Below are 27,643 nucleotides of genomic sequence, written 5' to 3'. Positions count from 1 at the left end.
AGCCACTCCCCATCGGTTAGGGCAGCACTAAGGTGTAGGTTTACTCCTGGGACCTCCCCGCCCCCGCAGCATGTGCTGCCCTCTGACAGGACCCGGTCCTGTTGAGGTGCTGGTCTCAGCACCCTGTCCACTACAGCCTGTGGCCCACGCAGAACCAACCAGTATGCTTCCACCTCTTCTCATGTTTTGAAACAGGTGACCTCCTGGGAGCACCAGGCTAGATCCTTCCCCTCCCTTCAGCCAGGAGGGAACTCAGGTCCATGGGAAAGCAGGAAGAGCCTAAGGACATCACCACCGAGAAAGACACAGGAGACAGTGGGGAATGGAGACATCACAGGCCCTGAGTAGCACCTGAGACCACCTCAGTCCCTCCTCCTCCATAGTGGAGCTTCTGCTTCAACTAGCTTGAATTCCAGCACTCCGCAGGTCAAAGGGGGCCCAGGACAAGAAATACACAGAACAAAGAAAGGACAGTGAAAACTATAGGACAAAAAAACCAAACCAAAACAAAAAAAACTATAGGACAATACCAGAAAAACCACCAGACTAGAACATTAATGCCAGAAGGAAAAACATAAAGGGCATATACGTAAGCCAGAAGATCTGTGTTATCCTCTTGGACAGGGCTTAGCACCTGCTCTGTCTCCCATGTGCTCAGACTAGTCAATGGCAGCAGCCAGAACCATTAACTAGAGCCTAGAGGTCTGTCTGCCTGATGCCCACACCCCCCTCACTCCCGCGAGCTGCACCATACAGTATCCCTGCTCCCTCCCTCCTTGCAAGAGCACCTATAGTTGCCAGCTTAGCCACATGCTCTTGCAGTCAGGTAGAGCCATGAATTCCAGTGCTAAGCAAGAAGATGCACAGGAAGTGCCTGGGACTCCAGGAAGTGCTCACCCTGCTGCCTGGAATGCAGAGGTAATGCTGGAATGCTGGCCATCAAACACTACAAAGACAAGAGCCATAGTAAATTCATATTTTTAAAATGAGAGAGAGGGACTTCCCTGGTGGCGGAGTGGTTAAGAATCCACCTGCCAATGCAGGGGACATGGGTTCGAGCCCTGGTCTGGGAAGATCCCACATGCCAAGGAGCCACTCGGCTACTGAAGCCCCGTGCGCCACAACTACTGAAACCCTCTTCCCTAGAGCCCGTGCTCCGCAACAAGAGAAGCCATGGCAATGAGAAGCCCGCACACTGCAACAAAGAGTAGCCCCTGCTCGCCGCAACTAGAGAAAGTCCACGCACAGCAACAAAGACCCAACGCAGCCACCCCACCACAAAAAATAAATTAAAATAAAAAAATAAAATGAAAGAGAAATACACTTCCATGGGTACAAAATCCCTCATCCATAATTCTGAAATCACCAAAGTCTGGGTTTTTTTGTTATTCATTTGGCCACAGAGCCTGATCTGAAAGCGGCAATGTACATGTTTCTCTGCAGAAACAGGATATGACTGAGGGGTAGCGCTGCCCAGCCTTTGCAGGAGACCCCAGGAGCTGATTTATACTTAAGCACTGGGTCACCCTTCTACAATCCCAAAGCATTCGGAATTCCAAAAGATTTCTGCCCCGCAGGCCTGTGCAAGGATCTTTTTAAGGCGCTGCTAGCTTCTGTCTAGTCACGAGCAGCAAAACCTAGGCCTGGCTCTGCATCCATCTCCAGGCCCCCTCTTCTCAAGTGCAGCACCTAACCCTAATCCCCCACCCCCACCCCACCGCTGTGTAGTCATGATCGTCCTGCTCAGACCACCAGAGCTCCCTGGCTGACGAAGGACAAACTCCTGGGCAGGCAGGGTACTCCCTAGCCTCAGGCCCCATGCCCATCAGTCCACACACGGAGCTTTCTAGACTGTGCCTTACTCCAACTACCCCCAGCCTCCCTGTCCCCACATGCTCCCTCCCACCAAGGCAGGGCCACATCTTCTTGGCCCTCGCATCATAGCCCTGCCTGAAGAAGCTCAACTGCTGGGCCCTCGAAAAGCCAAGGAGTTTCCTCGTGGATTCTTGTTTATTGTGAGGGAGAGACTTGAGATCAGAGAGAGGCAACATTTACTATAGTTTAAAGTACTGGGGACTTCCCTGGTGGCACAGTGGTTGGGAATGTGCCTGCCAATGCAGGGGACACGCGTTCCATCCCTGGTCCGGGAGTATCCCACATGCTGTGGAGTGGCTGTGCCGCAACTACTGAGCCTGTGCTCTGGAGCCCACGAGCCACAGCTGCTGAGGCCCGTGTGCCTGGAGCCCGTGCTCTGCAACGGGAGAAGCCCCAGTGGTGAGAGGCCCCCGCACCACCAATGAGGCGTAGCCCCCACTCGCCGCAACTAGAGAAAGCCCGCGCGCAGCAATGAAGACCCAAAGCAGCCAAAAATTAATTAATTTATTGATTGATTAATTAATAAAACTGCCCATGCTCAAGCTCCAGTCCAGGCTAACTAAATCAGAGTTTCTAGGGGTGAGGCTTGAGTATCAGTGTTTTAAAACAAAAAAAGTACTGACCTCTCTAAACTGGAGGTGCCCTGAGGCCCTGCCCCTGCTTTGCTCCCCATCTGAAGCCCCCTGGGCCCACCCCAACCAGAGAAAGGGCAGGTACCCAGACACCTAAAAAAGGCACAGTTACTACACGGAAGGAGAAGAGTGACCTTGAACTGTCCAAAGTACAGATGCCAACAACAGACAGGATGGTCTGGGGCAAAATCAGGAAAAGTAATCCCTCTTTCCTTTCAAACATGAAAAGAAAGCTTTCTTTGCCTATGTCCACAGATAAAAACTTTAACACAAGCCCAACAAATAAACAATTTATTTTTGATGAATCGGATTTTCCTTGCTAGCAATCAGAAAGTTAGATCTAAAGAATAAAATCCCCATCAGACTGCCCTATGAAGGCAATGCAAACAGAACACAGAAATTTCAACACGTGGGGGCCATGTAACATTTATGCCAATAACTGACTTCACGTTACTTCCTATTCCTCCTTTAGAGCAGGAGGGCAATCCTCACATCGCTGAGAATTGGAGATTATTTTTAAAATACTCATTCCTAAGAGCTGACAAGCAGTGACATCATCTACTGATGGGCACAGATGCCACAATCTGTGGACACAGCCTATTCTACGAACAAGACACACATAGCATTTCAAAGCGAGACTAAATGTTCTTCCAAGTCAAAAGAGTATTACAAAATAAGCAAATATTCACCTATATCATCACAGGTCTTCAGCCTATTATATGACATACACAGGCCACTTCACAGTCACAAGGCAGGTCTAGAAGTCACAGGGAGTGCAATTCACTTGCTGCAGAATATGAATAACTAATATGCCTAAAGAACACATTAATCTAAATCAGACTAGTCAACTTTTAGATGCAACAGTTTCATATTAAACAGAAACATATGCTCATTACAGTAATTTTTTAAAAAAGGAAAACAGCAATGTCAACCCATGATGCCCTTTTTTTTTTTTTTTTGCGGTTCGCAGGCCTCTCACTGTTGTGGCCTCTCAATGTTATGCCCATTTGAAGATAAGCATTCTTACCATCTTAATGCTGTTTTAAAGGCAGATATGCATCAAGTATGCCACACACATACACATACACGATGGAATTACACCACACACTGTTCTTTAACTTTTCCTGCTGAATACGAGACTTCCTTTCTATGTGAATAAACACACTTCAATGACTATATAGTATTTCCCTGGCCATGAGTAATTTACATATCTAAATGCAAAAAACAGATTAGAGAAATCAGTGCTATTAAAAAGCTTATTTTATTATTAGAGAAATGAAAATCAAAACTACAATGAGGTATCACCTCACACCAGTCAGAATGGCCATCATCAAAAAGTCTACAAATGGACTTCTCTGGTGGCACAGTGGTTAAGAATCCGCCTGCCAATGCAGGGGACACAGGTTCGAGCCCTGGTCTGGGAAGATCCCACATGCCGCAGAGCATCTAAGCCTGTGCGCCACAACTACTGCAACCCGCGTGCCTAGAGCCTGTGCTCTGCAACAAAGAGAAACCACTGCAATGAGAAGCCCACACACCACAACAAAGAGTAGCCCCCGCTTGCCGCAACTAGAGAAAGCCCACGCACAGCCACGAAGACCCAACGCAGCCAAAAAATACATAAAAAAAAAAAAAGTGTAAATGATAAATGCTGGAGAGGATGTGGAGAAAAGGGAACCCTCCTACACTGTTGGTGGGAATGTATATCGGTGCAGCCACTATGGAGAAGAGTATGGAGGTTCCTTAAAAAACTGAAAATAGAGTTATCATATTATTTGGCAATCCCACTCTGGATCCTACAGGGCATATATCTGGAGAAAACTCTAATTCGAAAAGATACATGCAGCCTAATGTTCACTGCAGCACTATTTACAATAGCCAAGACATGGAAGCAACCACTGACAGATGAACGGATAAAGAAGATGTGGTATATGTATACGATGGAATATTACTCACCATAAAAAAGAATGAAACCTGGCCATTTACAGCAACATGGATGGACCTAGATATTATCATACTAAGTGAAGTAAGTCAGAGAAAGACAAATATCGTAACACTTATATGTGGAATCTAAAAATTATGCAAATGAACTTATTCACAAAACACAGACTCACAGACATAAAGAACAAACTTATGAAAAAAAAAAGAACAAACTTATGGTTACCAAAGGGGAAAAGGGTTGGGGAGGGATAAATTAGGAGCTTGGGATTAACAGATACACACTACTATATATGAATAACAAGGTCCAATTGCATGGCACAGGGAACTAGATTCAGTATCTTTTTTTTTTTTTTTTTTTTGGTGTGGTACGCGGGCCTCTCACTGTTGTGGCCTCTCCCGTTACGGAGCACAGGCTCTGGACACGCAGGCTCAGCAGCCATGGCTCACGGGCCTAGCCACTCCACGGCATGTGGGATCTTCCTGGACCGGGGCACAAACCCATGTCCCCTGCATTGGCAGGCAGACTCTCAACCACTGCGCCACCAGGGAAGCCCCCTAGATTCAGTATCTTATGATACCCTATAATGGAAAAGAATCTGAAAAAGTACATATATATATATATATATCTGAACCACTTTGCTATACATCAGAAACTAACAGCACTGTAAACCAACTATAGTTCAATTTTTTTTTAAAAAAAAGAGCAAAAATAAATAAATTGAATAAACATCTTATTGGATTAAAAAAAAAAGCCAATTTTAGATTGACTTGTAGAGTTCCCCATCTTCCAACCAATGGCTTTTTCTTGGCCTTGAGTAAAGCTTAGGGCTTTAAAACACTGGCAAGAAAACTGCATGTGGGTTCAAATCTCAGCTCTGCCATTTCCAACCTATGCAACTTTGGGTTAATACCTCCAAGCCTCAACTCTCAACTGGAATAGGGATAGGAATCAACTCAACAGAACTCACAGAGCAAATGAGAGCAGAAGCTGCAGGTTGGTGCCCCACAGCCTCCATTCCATCCTCGGTACCATCTATATGTAAGAACTTCACCCTTTCCCACTGGCCTACACATGGCAACATTTGAAAACATCTGTAATAACTTAAATGCAAAATTATTTCTTACTTTATGCAAAACATCCTGCAGGTACTAAGAAACATTTAACAAAATCACTATTATGATCTTAACTTTTTTCTAAGGGATTTTAAAGAAAATGAATCAACTTCACACAGTGTTAAGACTCCTGAAGAAATTTCATAACTTCTGATTCAAAGTATAGACCCTAACAAATTACTAAGAATAGCCAAGACATACTTATTGGAAGTGAATGAGAGTGTGACTTTCATGTCATTTTGCACTCAAGGTAATTTAAAAATTTTGTCGCACTCTATTTCACTTTTTAAAAATGAGACAATAAGTTTGATTTTATTCAAATATTGTCATATCTCTAAATGCAAGGAAATCAACTGGACTATTTCATACTCAGTGAAAAATGAGAATTAAAAGAATTAAAAATTTCACTGGCAAGAACTAATCAATCAGGGTGATATCAGCAAAATGGCTCAGTAGGAAGCTCCAAGCTCTCTTCCCCCACAACACACACACAGAAAAACAAGCAGAAACGGTCAGAACCAATTTGTGGAAAACCCTGCAAAGCAGTCAGAAATCTGTAACCACTAAGTGCTGAATTGAGAAAGAGGTACTGGAAGGTAGGAAAGTTTTAGAATTTGCTACCCCTGTCCATCCCCTCTGCAGGGCAGCAGCAGACTTGGTCTTAAAGCATAAATGGTCTTAAAGTGAAGCAGCCTGGGTTGCCAATGTGGGACTGTTTCCCTGGTCCTAGGGAGCAGAGCATATCTTAGGACAATTTACTGCATATGTCTGCTCCAACCCATCTGAGGGCTACCTGAAGGACTGACACAGGCACCTCTGTGTTTTGCCTACTTCAGAACTCAGGCTGAAAAAGCTTGAAAACACTGAAAATCAAATCTGCCCCAGAGCAGAAGGCAAAAGATTACAGTCCAAATACACAATACACTGCCTAAGGGCAAAAGCTGGGGAGCGTTTTCCTGGGAAATTAGGACATTCAAAAGTAACAGTGCAGGGGGTAGAGGGGGACTCCTAATTGTACTAAATACTTTGCATATTGTCTGATTAAATACAAACAGATGGGGTGGGGGGAGTAACAGTGCATGCTGGGAAATTAAGAAAGCCACACAGATACCCAGCGCAAGATGCATGCTCATGTAAGACCTGAGAAGACCCTGGGCTTTCACCTTCGGCTGATCCCCAAGCACAGTGCAAACCTGACCAAAAGTTGAAGGAGGGCCCAGGCACAGAGACAACTTTCAAAGACTGGGAGATGGGAGAGCTCCTGGTGCTCAAGGAAAACTGTCAAAACACCAGCTGAGGGACTTCCCTGGCAGTCCAGTGGTTAAGACTCCATGCTTCCACTCAAGGGGTCATGGGTTTGATCCCTGGTCGGGGATCTAGAATCCCACATGCCACAGCCAAAAAAAAAAAGAAAAACCAAACAACAACAATAAAAACCCCCACCAACTGAACACAAGCCATGAAATAGGACTTCAGGGATCACTTTGTCAATGAATACAGTCTTTGCAATAGCAGTCTGAGAAAATCACTAGGCAAAAAGGAGTCCTGTAGCCTTCAACAAATGAAAAACAGCAACCCCTAGGGAAGGAGGAAAATCTGATTTTCAGAACTATTACAACAGTCAAATGTCCGGTTTTCAACAACAAAGAAATTACAAGGCACACAAAGAAACAGGAAAGTATGACTCAAAGGAACAAAATTAATTAACAGAAATCATCTCTGAAGAAGGTGAGAGACAGGACTTGCTAGATAAAGACTTTAAAACAACTGTGTTAAGTATGCTGCTCAAAGAACTAAAGGAAAACACAAAGAACTAAAGGAAATCAGGAAAACGACGTATTGACAAAAATGGAATATCAATAAAGAATACGAAGTATAAGAAGGAACCCAACAAAGCCTGGAGCTGAAAAGTATAGTAACTGAAAAAATTCACTACAGGGGTCCAACAGTATATTTGAGCAGGCAGAAGAATGAATCAGCAAACTTAAAAGATAGGACCACTGAAATGATCAAGTTTGAGGAGCAGAAAGAAAAAAGACTGAACACAGCCCAAAGGACTCATGGGACATCAACGAGCAGACCAACATACACATTTTGGGAGTCCCAAAAGAAGAGGGAAAAAGATAGAAAGAATATTTGAAAAAAAATCATGGCAGAAAATGTCCCAATTTTGATGAAAGGGCATGAACCTACAAATCCAAAACACTCAACAAAGTCCAAGTAGGATAAACTCAGAGGTCCCACACTGAAACATTATAATTAAACCATCAAAAGACAAAGAAAGAATCTTGAAAGTAGCAAGAGAGAAGTAACATGTTATATACAAGCACTCTCAATAAGGTTAACAGCTGATTTCTTATCAGAGACCACAGAGGCCAGAAGACAGTGGAATGACACTTCAAAACAAAACAAACAAACAACAAAAAAAACTGTCGACCTACCAAGAATTATATCCAGCAAAACTGTCCTTCAAAAACAAGGAAGAAATTAAGACATTCCTCAATAAACAAAAGTTGAGGGAGTTTGTTAACACTAGACCTGCCCTACAAGAAAGGTTAGAGGGTGTCCTTCAGGTTGAAATGAAAGACCAGTAAACAATGACTCAAAGTCATACAAAGAAAAAGAGATTTCCAGTGAAGATAAACACATAAGAAAACATAAAAATTAGTATTGTGACTATGGTTTGTAACTCCACTTTCCTACAGGATTCAAAAAACAAACGGGGCTTCCCTGGTGGCGCAGTGGTTGGAAGTCCACCTGCTAATGCAGGGGACGCGGGTTCGCGCCCTGGTCCGGGAGGATCCCACATGCTGCAGAGCGGCTGGGCCCGTGAGCCATGGCCACTGGGCCTGCAATTCCGGAGCCTGTGCTCTGCAACGGGCGAGGCCACAACAGTGAGAGGCCCGCATACTGCAAAAAAAAAACCAGAAAAACAAATGCATAAAAATAATTATAAACCTGAGCGTTCCCTGGCAGTCCAGGTTAGGACTCGGCACTTTCACTGCTGTGGCCCCGGGTTCAATGCGCAGTCAGGGAACTAAGATCCTGGAAAATGCAAAACGCAACAAAAAAAAAAAAAAAAAAAATCTATGTTATTTGGCACATATGTATGAAGATGTAATTTGTGACAAAACATAAAAGGGAGAAAGAGGAACTGTATAGGAGTAGAGTTTTTGTTTTTGAAGTTGATATCAATTCAAAATAGACTGTTTTAAATTTAGGATATTAAATGTAACCCACATGGTAACCATAAAGAAAATATCTTAAAAATACACTCAAAAGGAAATGAGAAGATAAAACAGTTGACTACAAAAAAATCAACTGAACATAAAAGAAGGCAGTTAGGGAGGAAATGAGGAACCAAAAAACTCGAAGACGTTGAAAATAAAACAAATAGCAGAGTCCTTCCTTATCAGTAATTACTTTAAATGTAAATGGATTAAACTCTCCAATCAAAATACTTGAGACAAGAAATTTAAGATGTTTTCTTTAGAGAATATTAATATTCATTCATCAACTCTCCTGAGTCAGGCAAAGGCAATCCATACAACAACCCCATGAAGTCGATTCAGTAATATCCATATTTACAGAAGAGGACCCTGAGGTTAAGAGATTAAATAGCTCAGCCACAGGGGGAGGGGCTCTTGCCTTCCCTTGGCCAAAGTGACATTATGACAGTGTTTCAGTAGCCTGATGAGCATACAGTGCCTGCCTTAGTCATTCTCAGCCCACCCTCAACCCTTCCTACGTGGAGAGGTTTGTGGAGAATAACACAGAGAGGGGAATAACAAGCAACCTCTGGGATGTGATTCTTAAGTGAAGCCCCTGGAAAGCTGCCCTCCAAAGAACAGAAAGGAGACCTAGGCTGATCCAGAGCTACCTAGGGATACTGGACACCAGGAGGTGAGGGATGCTCAACCAGCCTTCTCAGTTGAGCTCCACCTCAACCTACAGACAATGCAATGACTCACAGAGGCTTAGTCAGATGCCCAAAGTTAATCTGCAGCCAAGCCAGGATGCTGTTCCAACAGCATGAGGTGTCCTCCAACAACTCTAACCAAGGCTTGGCACACTACTTTAACAAATAATGGCGTAAGTATACAAGCCAGTCACAAATAAAAGCGGTCAAATAATCGTCATTCCCAAAATACTAAAATCACTTTAAAAATTATTTATACGGACTTCCCTGGTGGTCCAGCGGTTAAGACTCTGCTCTACCAATGCAGGGGGCCCAGGTTCCATCCCTGGTCAGGGAACTAGATCCTGCATGCCGCAACTAAAAGATCCTGTGTGCCCGCAACTAAAAGATCCTGCATACCGCAACAAAGATCTCGCACCTGGCAACAAAGATCCTGCGTGCCACAACTGAGACCAAGAAATAAATAAATAAATATTTTAAAAATTTATTTATAAAAGTAAAGCTCTTCCCATTAGAGATACACAGGAAAAGAAACCCTAAACATTGAATGCCTGGTTACTAGGAACCCACAGATGTTATAAAGAACTAGATATTTTTCAAAACTGTGACTAACAGATAAATTTACATCAATGAGAAAATGAACACTCTGAAAGACAACTTTTAAGAGAGAACAAAATAAAAGATCAATGGAAAATAAAGTATAACTTTCAGAGGTGGGGCAGGAGTGGGGGTTAAAGTTGGACCACCTCATTAGGACAAGGACACGCTCTGGACTGGGCAATCCCAGAAGGATCTCCCCAGACCTCTGCAAAAGTCCTAAGCCAGAAGAACCACTAGGAGACTGGCCCTCCTCCAGCCTAAGGCACGAGGCCATAGGAGCCAGGATCTGTGCACCTGCTCTGTGGGAGAAGTGAAGACATATTTGCAGGGATGTAGGCAAGACTAGATCCACCTTGTCTAGCATGGAGCAACACTGAAGAAAAGAAAACTGCATGGTCTGACTTGCTCCTGGAACAGGTCTACAGAAGTTACCCTGCAGCATGACAACCGTTATATGATCAATGCACATCATCAAGGACATTTTTATTCAACTACAGGAAATTCTGTCCACATGTATCCAGGCTTCCCCTGACCCCCTCCATGTATCAATCAACTTTAACTTTAAAAAACATATATACAAAACCAAAAAGCCCACTTAGGATGGTCCACCATCAATATAAACAAGAAGACAAGTGCAGGGAATTGTAGAATCAAAGAGTGAATTTAATTTTATTTATAACTGTTCTAAACTGTTTCCTTTGGTGCAATATCTATCAAACACAAACCTTGCAGCCTACAAACAAATTCACCAACAGACACTTGAGTCCTTATCAGGTTCCTGGCACTACTCAAGGTCACAGGCCACAGTCCCGGTAAGTGTACAACCTGAGGATGAATGAGCCCAGCCCACAGAACACTTGAGTGCCAAGGTACAGGATATGAGCAGTGTTTAAAACACATGTGGGCAAGTCCAGAAGGAGACTAGGCAAAATGGGAACACAAGACTCAAGGAGGAACCAGAATGGACAGTTTACATTTAAACCACATCTTCCTCCACCCAGCTCAAACAGCTGTAAAACTGATGCTCATAAACCTAACATCCTCCAAAAGTTTAGAAGTGGCAAAAACATAGTATTTTTAATACATCACTTATGCACTCAAAATGCTATTACAGTCTGAAAAATACCAGAAAAACACAACAGTCTCCAACCTACTTGTTTAGGGTTTTCTGTATCCCATCTGTTCAAGAGTCAAAAGATGAGTTTCATACTGCCGATTACTGGTGACTAAATACTATGAGAAAATGGCATCTGACAGCAGTCTTTCACAGTGTGGTTGTAGTGACACTAATTCACACTCCCTCACACCATCAGTTCGTTTTCCAGGAGAACCAAGACCACAGAAAACTGGAACAACTCCACTAAGACAACTCAATGTTCTTCTCATTAACCGTAAATGCTTGTGAAGTAATTTGACCAACCTAACTAAAGCCACTGGATATGCCTGAGCGCACATATTCCAAGGGGGAGAACATCAGGCTACTCCCCAAAGTACTAAGGCCAATCTCCTTACAACCCAGGTTAAGATTTAGGATTGCTTCCTGTGAGCATCCTTGCAAAGCTGCAAAGAGAAAGGTTCTATGCCAGGCCTCTCCACCTCAGGCTTCGTTTCAGAAAGGCACCTGCCACTGAATTAGAAACAAACGCTTTGGTACTTTAAAGGTTTTAAATAGGTACCATTTGTAAGTTATTAAAATTCACCATCTATGGGGTTAAGAATAACATCCCACTGTTACTGACTGCTAAGATCACTGTGCTCCAGGGGTCTCCACTGTCCTACCACTGATGCTTGGGGCAGGATCATCCTGCTGTGTATCGCATTATTTTTGGCAGCATCCCTGGCCCCAGCCCACTAGAGGCCAGTTGCACCCCCTCCCAATCGTACCAACCTAACATGTCTCCAGAGATTGCCGAATATTCTGGGGAAGGGAAGGGTACCCCAATGAGAACCACTGTTGTACTCTGATACCTTTCACTGGATAAGATAAGATACAGAAGCACTCTGCAAATGACAAACGGCAGCAAAAGCCAAATAATGTCTAAAATCCCTATGGAATTCTCAGCAGGGCACCAAACATATACTCCAGAAACTGAGGCATGCTAGGAAAGGGAGCTTCCTACGAGGTACTTTCTAATCTCCCTGCAGCCACTTCCGGGGATGATGGCAGTAACACTTTGTCATGGTGCTCAAGCTGCTTCAAATCAAAGACATGGCAATGTGTGCCGCCTTCAACGTGCCCTGGTGTACTGTGTTTCATTATCAAATTCAAAAAATCCTCATTATAAGCTAAGACCAGGGATTTCCCTGGTGGCATAGTGGTTAAGAATCCGCCTGCCGGGCTTCCCTGGTGGCGCAGTTGTTGAGAGTCAGCCTGCCGATGCAGGGGACGCGGGTTCGTGCCCCAGTCCAGGAGGATCCTACATGCCACGGAGCGGCTGGGCCCATGGGCCATGGCCGCTGAGCCTGCGCGTCCGGAGCCTGTGCTCCGCAGCGGGAGAGGCCACAACAGTGAGGAGAGGCCCACGTATCGCAAAAAAAAAAAAAGAATCCGCCTGCCAATGCAGGGGACACAGTCTTCGAGCCCTGGTCTGGGAAGATCCCACATGCTGCGGAACAACTAAGCCCATGCACCACAACTACAGAGCCTGTGCTCTAGAGCCCGTGAGGCACAACTACTGAGCCCGTGTGCCATAACTACTGAGCCCACACGCCTAGAGCTGGTGCTCCACAACAAGAGAAGCCACTGTAACGAGAAGTCCGCGCACTGCAACGAAGAGTAGCATCCGCTCGCCGCAACGAGAGAAAGCTTGCGCACAGCAACGAAGACCCAACGCAGCCAAAAATAAATTTATTTTTTAAAAAAAAACTAGGACCAGAAGTGTGGGAGCTGACTTACTGTATTATCGTTAAGATATTGTAAACTCTCCAAAACCCAGACATAAAAGAAAACATGAGCTACACAAAAATGTTAAACAGATAAGAATACTATCCAAAATGCTAATTGCTTTGGCTAAAAGCTTCCTTATTTTAGAAATCCTCTTTTCTTCATTTAAAACACAAAAAAACCTTTCTCCTCAGCAAAGCAAGAATCGTTGAATTTTCACAGTGGAAAAACTTGCTACTGTTACTGAGGCTGCTGCCTCGTCTTGTGGAATATTTCCACCAATTATGCATGAAGCTATGCTGTGCTTCTGCAACTGTGTATCTAGATGAGACCTGCTGATGAACAGGGTACCATAAATGGGGGAGCCACACCTGACTAGAATCATGACACTAAATGATCAACATTTGAGAATATTCAAGTAACAGTAATGTCCTAAATCAGCAGCCAACAGGCACATGTATGTTATTTTTTTTAAGATTTTTTTTGACGTGGACCATTTTTAAAGTCTATATTGAATGTTACAATATTGCTTCTGTTTTATGTCTTGGTTTTTTGGCCCTGAGGCATGTGGGATCTTAGCTCCCTGATCAAGGATTGAACCTGCACCCCCCTCGTTAGAAGGTGAAGTCTTAAACCACTGGACTGCAGGGAAGTCCCTGCACATGTATATTATATATGTACCAAGTGATGATGGATCTGTGCCATTACCAGGGGGTACAAAAACGTGTAGGACCTGGTCCCCACCTTGGAGGACCAGCAGGGGAGAAAGTCAAACAAGAAGACAAGTTCCAGCACAAGGTGATGAGGAGGGAACGTTCTGCCTCACCCAGCTTGACAGCGGAAAGTGTTGCTGACAGGCTAGTCCCAAGAATGGGCTCCATGACCTATCCCTCCTAGGGGGTCCACAGCACTTTGAATGTCTGAAAAGCACACGGCTGACATTCGAGGGCTGCAGGGGAGCCCAGCTTCAGGTCCTCACTGCCTCTAAGAAAGAGACCATGGCCCAAGTTTCAAAAGTATATGGGGGAACTTCCACAACTACTGAGGCTGCGCTCTAGCGCCCACATGTTGCAACTACTTAAGCCCACGCGCCTCGAGCCCATGCCCCGCAACAAGAGAAGCCACTGCAATGAGAAGCTCGCGCACCGCAACGAACAGTAGCCCCCGCTCGCCGCAACTAGAGAAAGCTTGCGCACAGCAACGAAGACCCAACGCCAACAAACATACATACATACATACGTACATACATAAATAAATAAAAAAATTTTAAAAAGTAAACGTGGTTTGTGGGACTTCCCTGGTGGCGCAGTGGATTAAGACTCTGCTCTCCCAATGCAGGGGGCCCGGGTTCGACCCTTGGTCAGGGAACTAGATCCCACATGCATGCCACAACTAAGAGTTTGCATGCTGCAACTAAGGAGCCCGCCTGCCACAACTAAGGAGCCGGCAAGCCGCAACTAAGGAGCCCACCTGCCACAACTAACACCTGGCGCAACAAAATAAATAAATGAGAAATAATTTCTTTAAAAAAGTGTATGCGGGGGCTTCCCTGGTGGCTCAGTGGTTGAGAGTCCGCCTGCCGATGCGGGGCACACGGGTTCGTGCCCCGGTCCGGGAGGATCCCACATGCCGCGGAGCAGCTGGGCCCGTGAGCCATGGCCGCTGAGCCTGCACGTCCGGAGCCTGTGCTCCGCAGTGGGAAAGGCCACAGCAGTGAGAGGCCCGCATACCGCAAAAAAAAAAAAAGTGTATGCAGTTCATTACACTTCAATAAAAAGGCAATTTTAAAAAGAAAAACAGTATACTGTAAATTGCAAAGTTCTTCGACTGGACAGAGAAGCCATCCTTCATTTACAAAATGAGTTTGGCCAATGGCATTAATGAACAAGAATCCTTCAAATCAGACGGCAAACAGGACATGACTTTTAACCAGTTCCTTTTCCTGACTTTGCCCCCAAGGCAGAGGCACTTTTCCTTTCCCCCTGAAACTGGGAAGGTTTGTGGTGAAGCCGACATACTGGAGTGGAGGAGAACCAGAACAGAGGCTCTGGGAGAGAGGGCACCCCCAGACAGACCTCTCGTAGCCTGGCGTGCTGGACGACACCATCCTCGTCCCATGGCCTGGCTTTATCCTCAGGTCCTGGCAGCGAAAAGACAACTTTTCCCAGCTGAAGAAATTTCAAACTTTGCTCACTGTTCCCAGAGGCTCTTGATCAATTTACTGCACACACGTGTGCATGTGTGTGGAGCTATGAGCAAGTTGGAGAGTGCTGGCCCCTTGAGGACATTTTCACCCCCATGTCATATTTTCTGTCACGTTAGATCTCCATAGGCCCCTCCACACCAGGACACTGTGATAGATAAAATACAAGCAGCCCCTGATGTCTAAAAGTAAGAGAACTAAAACTCAGGTTAAGCGGCAGGGCTGGAATTTGACTCCAGTCCGTCCAGCCCCAAAGCCCATCCTTGCCTTCTCCTGATACAGTTAGCTGGCACACAAATGACCACTACAGGTGACAGGTCCCACCATGTACGCTTGTTTTCAAATTCTGTTAGAAATTAAAATTATTTAAAATCTAACCATCTTAAACTATTCCTTAAGTAAACATTAAAATGAATAGACTGAGCTTTACCACTAGAAGAACTACTAAACACCAGGTAAAGTGCAAGTAAGCTGGTTACTGGGTTATTTTTAACTTAGTCAAGTAACAATTATGCTAAAATAGCTGCACTGTGTTCCCAATGTCTACAAATCAGTGATAATAAAAATGTATTTCAATTTGCCAAATGAATATATATTGTAGCTTTTTTAAAAAATACATAGTGGTCATTAAAAGCAATTAATTTGTAAACTGAGCACTTTCCGAAGTGTAAAGCACCTCCGCTGCTCTGCTATGGATCTGCCATTACGTGTCGCCCACTTCTGGGTCCTGGACTCCAGCCATCCTAGACCCCAGATCTTAGCTCTGCCTACAGCTGGTCAGTCTCAGGTCATAAAATGAAGGTGTTTCAGCCAACCCTGCAGCCCTGAAACAAAAAAACACGCCAGACCTCACTAGTGGCTCTGCTTAGGTCTTCTCAGAAGACAACTTCGGGACTTCCCTGGTGGCACAGTGGTTAAGAATCTGCCTGGCAACGTAGGGGACACAGGTTCAAGCCCTGGTCCGGGAAGATCCCACATGCCACGGAGCAACTAAGCCCGTGCACCACAACTACTGAGCTCATGTGCCACAACTACTGAAGCCCATGAGCCTAGAGCCCGTGCTCCACAAGAGAAGCCACCACAATGAGAAGCCCGCACACCACAACAAAGAGTAGCCCCCGCTCTCCAAAACTAGAGGAAGTCCGCGCACAGCAACAAAGACCCAACGCAGCGTTAAATAAATAAAAGAAGACACCCTCATTTTGGTGGGAATGCAAACTGGTACAGCCACTATGGAGCACAGTATGGAGGTTCCTTAAAAAACTGAAAATAGAGCTACCATATGAGCTAGCAATCCCACTCCTGGGCATATATCCTGAGAAAACCATAATTCGAAAAGATACATGCACCCCAGTGTTCACTGCAGCACTATTCACAATAGCCAGGACATGGAAGCAACCTAAATGTCCGTCAACAGAGGAATGGTTAAAGAAGATGTGGTACATATATACAATGGAATATTACTCAGCCATAAAAGAAGAACAAAATAATGCCATTTGCAGCAACATGGATGGACCTAGAGATTCTCATACTGAGCGAAGTAAGTCAGACAGAGAAAGACAAATATCATATGATATTGCTTATATGTAGAATCTAAAAAAAGGCTACAAATGAACTTATCTACAAAACTTAAATAGAGTTACAGATGTAGAAAATAAACTTATGGTTATGGTGGGGGTGTGTAAAGGTAGGGGAGGGATAAATTGGAAGACTGGGATTGACACATACACACTACTACATATAAAATAGATAACTAATAAGGACCTACTGTATAGCACAAGAAACTCTTACTCAATACTCTGTAATGGCCTATATTAGGAAAAGAATTTAAGAAAGAGTGGATATATGTAATTGTGTAACAGGTTCACTTTACTGCAACTAACAAAACATTGTAAATCAATTATACTCCAATAAAAATTTTTAAAAAAGAAGACACCCTCATTTTATCATCTCCTACTGGGAACTCTAACCTTCACACCTCATCTGTGTCCATTCTTTGGGCCTCAGCTACATCTCTCAGTGGTTCCCCCACCCACTTCACCCTGGTGATCCACATGGTTTCTACTCCTTCTAACCCTAATATCGCCTCTGCCCTCCTTAGAATATCCACACACACCCCCTCACAAACACTTCTTACACCCCCACTCCCTCCTCTCTCTCTTCACCCCGGAGTCCCACACCCCATCTCCTTCCTCATCCTCCAAAACATCCTAATCACCAAGCCCATGGCTTCCCATGGAGGGTGACACTGCAGGTCACTGTCCTTTTCCTGAGGCTCTCCTCTCTTGGCACTCCCCTTCTTATTTCCTTCTTCCTGGTACTGGTATTCTCTGGGAAACTTGGTTCTGCCCAATCCCTTTTATCTAAGCAGGACCGAGTCACTGTGAGATCCTCCAGTTCTCTTCTTGGAGCCTTCACCTGCGAAGCTCCAGAAGCCACTGTCTGCTCAGCTTTCTCCTGTCCTCGCCTTAGAGGATGCTACCTGTGACTCAGTGAGGAAGTCTTCAAGTGTGACATTACCAAACTTCATCTGCAAGTTAAAACATGCCACATAAGAAAGAGGAGGTTTGCTGTATCACCAACCCATAGGCAGTTAATTCAGCCTAATAGAAACAGGGTCACTTTCTAAATAAACACAACTGCAGTTCTGCATGTTAAATATCTTTGGGCAATAGTAAATTCAACTTGTTCTATTTATGCTTGGCTATTAGATATTTAGGATCTTACTGATCGAAAAATACATCAAATTCACTTGACATTTCAAAGTATAAACAACTGTTAAAGAGTTGTTTATTTTTATTTATAAATTATGCTTAGTTTGCTACCATGGCCACAAGAAGAGCAACAGCAGCAAAACCAGACATTCCTGCCCAACAGATCTTCCTGAAACACTTTACTGCTCACTCAGGCGCCAGAACAGGTCCTTAGACAAACAAGGACCCTGTCCTCAAAGAGAACATTCTTCATTCTCTCGTTGACCACTGTGAAAATGCTCCCCCACCAGGCCCAGGCAAACATCATGCTCCACAAACCTGTCCCCAAAGTCCTTTCCAGCCTGAATTCTATCTCTCCAGTGCCAGGATGCTGGCCCAGCCACACCTGCAAGGTCACTCTACCTGCCCACTTCAGGAGCCCGGCCCAGGTGGCCCAGGGCTCCCCCACCTAGACCACTCCACAGACCACCTCCCCCCCGAGTCCCAATAACACCTGAACCTCCAACAAGTCAGACGCTCCTGGGGAGGAAAAAGTTGCATCTCTGTACACACAGCCCTGCATACTTGGCCAAAAACCAAGGATTTTTGGAAATCACTTGTTTTCTGGAAAACCACACACTATGGCACTCTTGTACATATTCAGCTCAAACCCCCGCCCCCGCAACATACACACTCACGTAGGGGTCCTCACTAGGCATGGAACTTACCAACCACCATGGAGAAGGTGCTTGTACTCAGATCTTACCCAAACCATTTAAAATACTCACGACACCAACATACAGGATCACACTCCTCATTTTCCTCTATTCCTCCCAAATTAATACTTTAGTATTTTAATAAAATAGTGAACCATACTTTAAGCCTAAAGTGTTTATATACTCTACCAAGTTCTCTGTATATAAACTTTTAATACTAACTACAAAATTTAAGTTCATTTTAAAATTGGAATAAAGTCATTTTTATTCAAATAAGAGAGCAACCATAGGCTGTCATATTTTTAAAACTCCTCAGTGATTTTTCAATTCAGTAAGCAAGTATGAAACAAACAGTAAGAATACTTATTAACCTCTGGGGACTTCCCTGGTGGTCCAGTGGTTAAAACTCCGCACTTCCACTGCAGGAGGCGTGGGTACAACCCCTGGTCAGGGAACTAAGATCCCGCATGCATTAGGCGTGGCCAAAAAGAAAAAAAATTTCAACCTCTGCGTAATCACTCTAAGTTACATTTGCTTTTAAACTTTCACAATTTAATTTTTTTAATGTTAAAAAGAACTTGGAACATAAAACTGAGATTAATTTCAAGAAAAAGATTTTTAAAACAATTTCTCTGCATTTAGCTAGCACCAATCGTCTTTACACAGTTTTTTTCCTATAACCTGTATCTATGATCACCCTACACCAACTTGGAAACAATGCCTTACAAAAAGGGAGGTGCTGCAAAATCCTAACAGTTATCCACTCATCTCACACTGTAAAACTGCCAAAACCCCTTCCATGAAAAAAACCACTCCCCTCTGTCAGTATGGGCAGAGGTTCCCAGGCCCAGAAGTCCAGGGCTGGTGGTAGGCTTGGTGACCCAGGGACTCTCCACTGTACACTAGCTGGAGATGAAGGCCAGAGACCCCGCATCTACCCATCACCTTTTTTTGTTTTGTTTTGTTTTTGTTGTTGTTGGTTTTCTTTTTTTGGTCCCTGCCACGTGGCACGTGGGATCTTAGCTCCCCAGGATGAAACCCGCACCCCCTGCATTGGAAGCGTGGAGTCTTAACCCCTGGACTACCAGGGAAGTCCCCCCATCGCCCTTCTTACTCATCTCCTCTGAAAGCCTCACTCCACTCCTCAAAAGTCTGAATTCTGCTCCCTCGCAGAAAAATCAATTTATTTCCATGTTTGGTATGTCAACGCAAATGGTTTTGGCTGAATGGTAATAACAGACTTTTCTTTAAAAACCTCAAAGTCCTCAGAGTAAAAATATAATGCCCTTTGCTGCGATGCCAAGTTATTTGTAAACAACAAACCATCAAATTAAAAAGCTGCCATCAGGTCCCTACTATCGATTTTATGCAATCTATAGTACAAATACACACAAACAGCGTTCTGGTTTGAAAAATAACGTTCCCATCAAGATTTAAGGAACTAGCTGGTGCAGCTTTCCAGGCTAAACAGTAACACGGCACCCACATACAAAAGTGAAGAAATAAAGAAAAGCAAGAGCTCTTATCACCATCTCCAACAACTGAAAGCAGTCAAAAATTCCAGTTTATGGAGAAAGGTTCTACTTAGAATAATCTAGAAAGCCCCTGAGGAATAACTAGCATTTCCTAGAGAGCAAATTTGTTTTTCAAGCAGACTAAATGATAACTTCACAAAACCATAGAACCAAGCTGAACTGCTTTGTAGCAGGATTGACAGTTCCTCAAGAAGCTCACTTAATTATACTCTATAACACCTTATAAAAATTTCTAAATAATTGATTTTTTAAAAAGTTATGTTGAAAGTATCTAGTTTTCCAACATTTTAAGGTTCAGAGCACAGATTTAAAAATCCATCATGCTTCAAGAGCTTTCAATTTTTAGGCTACAAAAAGCACAATGAGAAAAAGAAGTCCTTTCAGCTTAAAAAACACACGCTTGAAATAATACACTACTGAAAACGTGTAGAACAAAAACAAAGTAACAGATAACCCAACGGCAGTTAAGAAGACACAGATTTTTGTTTTGAGCAGTTCCACCAACCAGAGTTTTACATTTCTATTCCATACTACCTACATGCTAGTTACGAAAATTATATGCGAACTCCCAGAACACACAGAGTACCCCAGAAAACCTCAGCCCACGTGGACAGCTGCCTGAGCCTCCAGCTTTGGATAGGTGAGGATGGGGGTCCCGAGCAGGAATTGTAGTCTGTGTTCCGGTCGTGGGTACGGTGGATGAGGTCGGGACATTGGGGTCATGGACTGGGATCCGGTCGGGATGATGGGATCTGGGTCTGGTTCTGGCCGTAGAAAGAACGAACCCAGATGTCGGGATCTAGGTCCTGGTTGGGAAGATGGACAAGGGCTTGGGGTCGGAATGGGGCTCCGAGTCTCGGTCCTGACTGTGTCCTACTCGTGGCTAGATCAAGGCGGGGATCGCTGGCCAGGGACTGGGTCCTGTAGGTGGGGGCAGCAGATCCCGGGGGATGGTCAGGACCCAAATCTGGGTCCTCCTGGTCGTGGGTGGGGGTAGAGGGGTCGTGGATCGCGAGTCGGTGGTCCGGGTCGGGGTAGAGGTCGTGGTCTGGGTTCCGGTCCCGCCGGCCAGGCCGCACCCCCGTCCGCCCGCCCCCCCCGGCCCGGGCCCCACTCACACGCGCGGCAGCTGCAGTGGCGGCGCCCCGCGCCTTTGGAACACGCCGTCCACGAACACGCCATTCTTGCCGAGGCAGCGCAGGTAGAAGTCGCCGCCCGCGTCGGGCCCGGGCTGCGCCGACGGCTCCGGGGCCGCCCCGCCATGGCCGCCGCCGCCCGGGGGCGTGAAGATCTCGAGGTGGCGCCGCGAGATGAAGCTCGAGTGGCCCATGCTCACGTCCACCGAGCCCTGCGACGAGTTGCGCCCGATGGTCACCGAGCGCTTCTTCATCAGGTACTCGAACTCGCGGCCCTCGAGGCGCGCCACGGCCCAGCCGCCCGGCGGGGATCCGCCGCCCGCGCCCCCGCCGCCCCCGGCGCCGCCGCCCGCGGGAGGCCCGCCCGCGCCCGGGAGCGCCGCGGCCGCCGCCATGGGCCTGCGAGGGCCCGGGCCGCCTTCCGCCGCCGCCACGGAGCTGAGGGCCGAGCGAGGCCGCCGGCCGGCGAGCGACGAGCGGCGGCGAGGGGCGGGACACGCGCGGCGCGCCGCGGGCCGGCGCCGGGCCCGTGACTGACGGCGGCACCCGCCTATAGCGGCGGTGCACGGCAGTGGGGCTACCAGAGGCTGGTCAATGGAGAGGCACGCCGGCCGTGCGCCCGCACGTCGGCCGCGGCGCCCGACGCAGGCGCGGCTTCTGGCGGCCTGGAAAACGCGGTACGGAGCAGGGCGGCCTTGGAGCCGCCGAGCCGACGCACGGAGCCGCGCAGAGCGGGGAACCAGGACGGGGCGGGGGCGGGGGCGGGGGCCGGGCCGGGGTCAAGGTCGGCGGGGGCAGGGGGCGGGGGCCCGCACACTCCGCACCGGCCCCGTGGTTTGCCGCTGCCGTCACGCGCGCATCCTCAAGCGTGGCCGGAGCCTGCCTCGTGTTACCAGCCGAAATCCACGCGTTTCCACGGTTGCAATGGCTGTGAGACCCCACCGCGAGTGTCTGCGGGCTGGCGAGGAGGGAGAGAAGAGTGGGGAGAGTCCGTGAGGAGGGTCCACGAGGCAGGGGGAGGGTCCTCCGGGAGGAGAGTGGGGAGGGCCCGCTGGGAGGGTCCAGGGGAGCGTGGGGAGGGGACGAGGGGAGGGGCGCAGGAGCGCGGGTCAGCGTCCCGACGCCGTGGGCCTGGAGTGAGCGGGAAGCTTCGAAGGCCGCAGGCAGGTCGGGCTCCGGTGGTGGCAGAGCCCGGCACTTGGTCTCTGTGTAAAAACCCATTCTAAAGAAATGGAAATTAACGTGCCCCTCTGAATGCGACATCTTCCTGTCTCATGTGCTGTAGATGTGTTTGTGGTTATAGTACAAACCCCCAGGGGTTAACACTGCTTTGAAACATAGGCCTGGCAGAATCTCCTAGACAGAAGAAAAGTAGTTTCGTTAAATACTTATTATATGTGGGAGAGATTTTAGGTGGTGTTGAGACGAGAATTTAAGTATTGGGTTTGGCCAATGAGTTCGTTCAGGTTTTCCATACGGGAAAACCCGAACGGACTTTTTGGCCAACCCATAATAAGTGGGGAACCTTTCATTTTCAAACAAAACACAGTCGATCAAAAGAAAGAACATCCCATCAAGTATAACTGATGTTTTCAAACCAGTTGTCAAAGTGACCAGTGTGTTGTCCCGAGGTCCTGGTGCTCTGGTGGGGGACAACCACCACTCTGCCTTGCATTCGGAAGCTTCCGTGTGATAAAGTAACTGACCGTGTTCGGAGTATGTGTTGTGTGCTGTTGAACTTATGGAAGGCCGCTCACTAGAAACGTTCACTTGCTTTTCACATTTTTTCGTCAACACACAGTGTCCACCGCACATAGGGAACCCAGGCCTATAGGTATGAAGAGGGTGAGTCTGTCCCATTGAACTGATGTGTCTCAACAATGTCCCTCCTATGTAGACACAAGGCCCCTTGATGAAAAGTTGGACAATGCCAGGCAAGTGGAAATGGTAACAACCACACGGTTCTGAGAAGGAAACAGGTCACCGACACTGGGATAGTCAGAAAAGGCTCCAGAGCAGAGGGGGCTTGTACCAGCCCTTCCATCCTTTCCGAGTGCTCAGTAAGCACCCGTTGTATACCAGTCACAGGCCAGGGTTGGACAGAGAGCAGTGAGCAGACCCGGCAGCCATGTCCCATCAGCACGTGTGAAAGAAGGGGCCAAAAGGAAGCAGCATGCACGATCCATTGAGACAGAGGAAGAGCACCAGGAGATGCTCTCGGGGTTCAGCAGCATCGCTGCTCTTTACATGGAGCAACTGAAAGCGGAGATGTGGAGGAGGCACACCCCACCCAAAGGGCTTACAAACCTTTGTTCTCTCATCCTGGGGTGTGTCCATGCTGGACACAGGTGCAGGAAGAGAGCGAGACCACGGGGCACCTGCCCGGTGGGGCACCTGCCTGGTGGTGCTTACGGAGGACCCACAGTGCACGTGTGAACACATATAGGCACAGCCAAGGAGCAGCACATAGAGCAGAGTGAGAGGTCTGAGAGGTGGGCAGGAGGACCAGAGGAGGAGGATACCTCTGACCTGAGGCCTGAAGGACATGAGCCAGGGCCACAGTGACCTCTGGGCAAAGAGCAAGGGCAATGGCCCGGAGGCAGGAGTACTATATGCTCCGTGTGTCAGGGGCCGGGGTGGGGGGCCCTGCATGAGGGGAGAGACAGCCAGGGAGCAATTCAGAGGCTGCTGCTCCATGGGGGCCCTTAGCACCTGAGATGGGAAACCACTGGGCATTTCAAGCAGTGAGCAACATGATCCAATTTAACTTTTACAAAGATCAACCTTTCTGCTGTGTGGGACAAAACTGAAAACAGGGAGGCCCATTTGTGTCTCACAATGATTCAGGCGACAGAAAAGGGTAGTTGGACTCATGATCCTCAAAGCTTTTTGCGTAAGCACCCAACGAACTATTAGTTTTGTGAAAATTTGTAAGCTTACACATTTAAGATAATAGCAAAAATTTCCACCATGTTTAAATAGTTGCAATAGATACAATTTCCCAAATATTAGAAATACTGCCTTTTAAAATAAAATCATGGGGCTTCCCTGGTGGCGCAGTGGTTAAGACTTCGCCTTCCAATGCAGGGTGTGCGGGTTTGATCTCTGGTCAGGGAGCTAAGATCCCACATGCCTCGCAGCCAAAAAACCAAAACATAAAACAGAAGCAATACTGTAACAAATTCAATAAAGACTTTAAAAAGGGTCCACATCAAAAATAAAAATTCAAGTTTTGATTAAGACTAAAGAGTTGAATTATATTGGAGATTTGTCTCCATAATGTCTAAGGCTTTTTTTCCCTGACAATTAGTCCATATATCCAGTGATGAGAATTACTAGAATGAGGTAGGGTACAGAATCGGTATTATCCCTATTTTTTTCATAAATGTATACACATAAGTAAACAGAACTGGGGGAAGTTTTATTAAAGCAACCTAACTGTTCTCTGAACCTCTTCTGTCTGCAGGTCCTACATGAGAGCTGAACAGAGATTGCAGAGGTCCTGCAGGACTGGGAGATGTTGAAGCAAAGAGAAGAGATCTTGGTGCAGCCCAAGCAAACAGCTGGGACACCAGAAAGGCCACACGCTAGAAAACTGAATACAGCTGAAGAGAGGAAGTTTAAACTCAAAGTCACATCACTAGAAATCATCTGAATCAAAACACAGGGAAAGGGACTTCCCTGGTGGCACAGTGGTTAAGAATCTGCCTGCCAATGCAGGGGACACAGGTTTGTGCCCTGGTCTGGGAAGATCCCACATGCCACAGAGCAACTAAGCCCATGTGCCACAACTATTGAGCCTACATGCCACAACTACTGAAGCCCGCGTGCCTAGAGCCCGTGCTCCGCAACAAGAGAAGCCACCACAATGAGAAGCACATGCACCGCAATGAAGAGTAGCCCCTGCTCGCCACAACTGGAGAAAGCCCACGCACAGCAACAAAGACCCAACGCAGCCAAAAATAAATAAAGTTATTTAAAAAATGAAAATAAGGAAAAAAGATAACAGAAAAGAGTATTAGAGACCCATGACAAGATCAGAAAGGTCTAATGTACATGAAATTGGACTCTTAAAAGGAAGGAAAAAGAAATGGAACAGAAGAAAATTCTTTTTTATAAATTTATTTTTGGCTGCGTTGGGTCTTCGTTGTTGCACGCAGGCTTTCTCTAGTTGCAGCAAGTGGGGGCTACTCTTCGTTGCAGTGCACAGGCTCCTCCTGCAGTGGCTTCTCTTGTTGCAAAGCATGGGCTTTCGGCATGCATGCTCAGTAGTTGTGGCTCGTGGGCTTAGTTGCTCCATGGCATGTGGGATCTTACTGGACCAGGGCTCGAACCCATGTTCCCTGCATTGGCAGGCGGATTCTTAACCACTGTGCCACCAGGGAAGCCCCCAGAAGAAATTTTTAAAGAGAGAATGTGTACAGATTTTACAAATTGGTGAGAATATACCGACCCACAGATCCAAAAAGGTTAGCAAAAATAATATATAAAATATATATTAGGGCTTCCCTGGTGGCACAGTGGTTGAGAGTCCGCCTGCCACCTGCTGCCTGCTGATGCAGGGGACACGGGGTCGTGCCCCGGTCCAGGAGGATCCCACATGCCGCGGAGCGGCTGGGCCCCGTGAGCCACGGCCGCTGAGCCTAAGTGTCTGGAGCCTGTGCTCCGCAACGGGAGAGGCCACAACAGTGAGAGGCCGCGTACCGCAAAAAAAAAAAAAAAATATATATATATATATATATATATATTAACATACATAATATATATGCCAAAAATACAATAGAGGAGATGAAACAAAATTTTTAAAGTACATGAATAATTTAGTAGAAGGCAAAAGAGAAGGAATAAAGGGCAGATGGAACAAATACACAACAGCAAGGTGGTGGCTTTAAACCCAACCATGTCAATCATTACATTAAATGTAAATGTACAGAAAACTACAATTAGAAGTCAGAGACTTTAGAATTCCCTGGCCGCCCAGTGGTTAGGACTCGGTGCTTTCACTGCTGTGGCCCCAGGTTCAGTCCCTGGTTGGGGAACTAAGATCCGGCAAGTCGAGCAATGCAGCCAAAAAAGAAAAAAGTCTGAGACTTTAGACTGAAGGGAAAAAAAAAAACCCACCTAATGTAAATGAGTTTACAAAATCCTGAGCAGATATAATAATATAACTGCCTAATGTTCAAAGCAAAAACTGACAGAACCAAAAGGAAAAATAACCCACTAATAATAAGTTTGAGATTTTAACACGTTGCTATGTAATTAATGGAACAAGCAGGCATAAAAGTCAGGATATAGATTTAAATACTTATTAACTAACTCAGCCAGTTACACTCCATAAAAATGATTATGTACCCTGACCATCAAAACTCTGCAGTGGTCCAGCCACATTGTGTGCCAGCAGAGTAAGAAGGAAGAAGGCACTGGGGAGAAGTCTCAGATTTCCACCTGGGTCTTTCCACTAACTGATGAGTGGTGTGGTCTGGGCCCCACCGTCTTGTCCACATTCTCAGTTTCCTCACCTGCAAGGTGAGCCACAGCACGGGCTGCTCTCAGAAGCCTCTTCCAGCTCTAACCCTCCATTCTGAGGAAGCTCTAGGGGCTACCCCAGGATGCTACCCCACTTGAAAACCCTCTTTTTAGAATAAAACGAGATTCAAACAAGGCCTGACACCTCCAGTGTTTATGTTGGGGCTGTCCTGACGGAACCTGCTATCAAAATTGTCTGTGATTCAGTTAACAAACTCTTGTGCAGCGTTCTCTGCATGCCAGGTACTGCTCTAAGGACTCTAGATACAGGCTCAGGCCATCCTCATGATACACGTCTAGTTGATAGATGCTCTGACTGCCCACATATTACTCCTCGGAGGCACAGAGAAGTTGACTAACTTGCCCATGTCAGCACACCAATCTGTTCTTTATCACTTCATTGGAGAAGCAAAAACAAGGCTTCCTGTGTGCCACTCACAATAAAGAGGGTGCATATTGATGATATAATAATCATGAATTTTGATACTCTAAGAAACAAAAATTCAGATTAAACTCCAGCACTGCAACTGGTGTCATTTAACAAAATAATATGAACAACTTGTGATGAGAAGTCCTGTGATCTTGAGAATGTAACACCAGTTATCATAACTTTTCCTAGTAAAAAACCTTCAGAAGGGGCTTCCCTGGTGGCGCAGTGGTTGAGAGTCTGCCTGCCGATGCAGGGGACACGGGTTCGTGCCCCGGTCCGGGAAGATCCCACATGCCGCGGAGCGGCTGGGCCTGTGAGCCATGGCCGCTGAGCCTGTGCGTCCAGAGCCTGTGCTCCGTAATGGGAGAGGCCACGACAGTGAGAGGCCACGACAGTGAGAGGCCCGCGTACCGCAAACAAACAAACAAACAAACAAAAAA

General features: G+C 46.3%; 1 protein-coding gene and 1 non-coding gene across 3 annotated transcripts in view; one reads left to right on the top strand and one right to left on the bottom strand.

Annotated features, from left to right (window-relative positions):
- FOXK2 (forkhead box K2) overlaps positions 1-21,734 on the bottom strand; it is a 70,956-nt gene extending 49,222 nt beyond the window's left edge. Inside the window, exon 1 of one of the 2 annotated variants that reach the window (XM_049701844.1) lies at positions 21,230-21,734. In XM_049701844.1, coding sequence (XP_049557801.1) covers positions 21,230-21,642 — 413 coding nt within the window. In that variant the 5' untranslated portion in view covers positions 21,643-21,734. The remainder of the gene's footprint in view (positions 1-21,229) is intronic. The other variant, XM_033438821.2, reaches the window with a different exon arrangement.
- TRNAG-ACC (transfer RNA glycine (anticodon ACC)) lies at positions 9,745-9,817 on the top strand. The gene has a single exon. It is a non-coding gene; the product is annotated as a tRNA-Gly (tRNA).
- Positions 21,735-27,643: the final 5,909 nt, after the last annotated feature.

This window comes from Orcinus orca, chromosome 19 (assembly GCF_937001465.1).
Source record: "Orcinus orca chromosome 19, mOrcOrc1.1, whole genome shotgun sequence".
Lineage (NCBI taxonomy): Eukaryota > Metazoa > Chordata > Mammalia > Artiodactyla > Delphinidae > Orcinus > Orcinus orca.
Note: the sequence above shows the minus strand (reverse complement) of the source record. Positions and strands in the feature narration are given on the sequence as shown.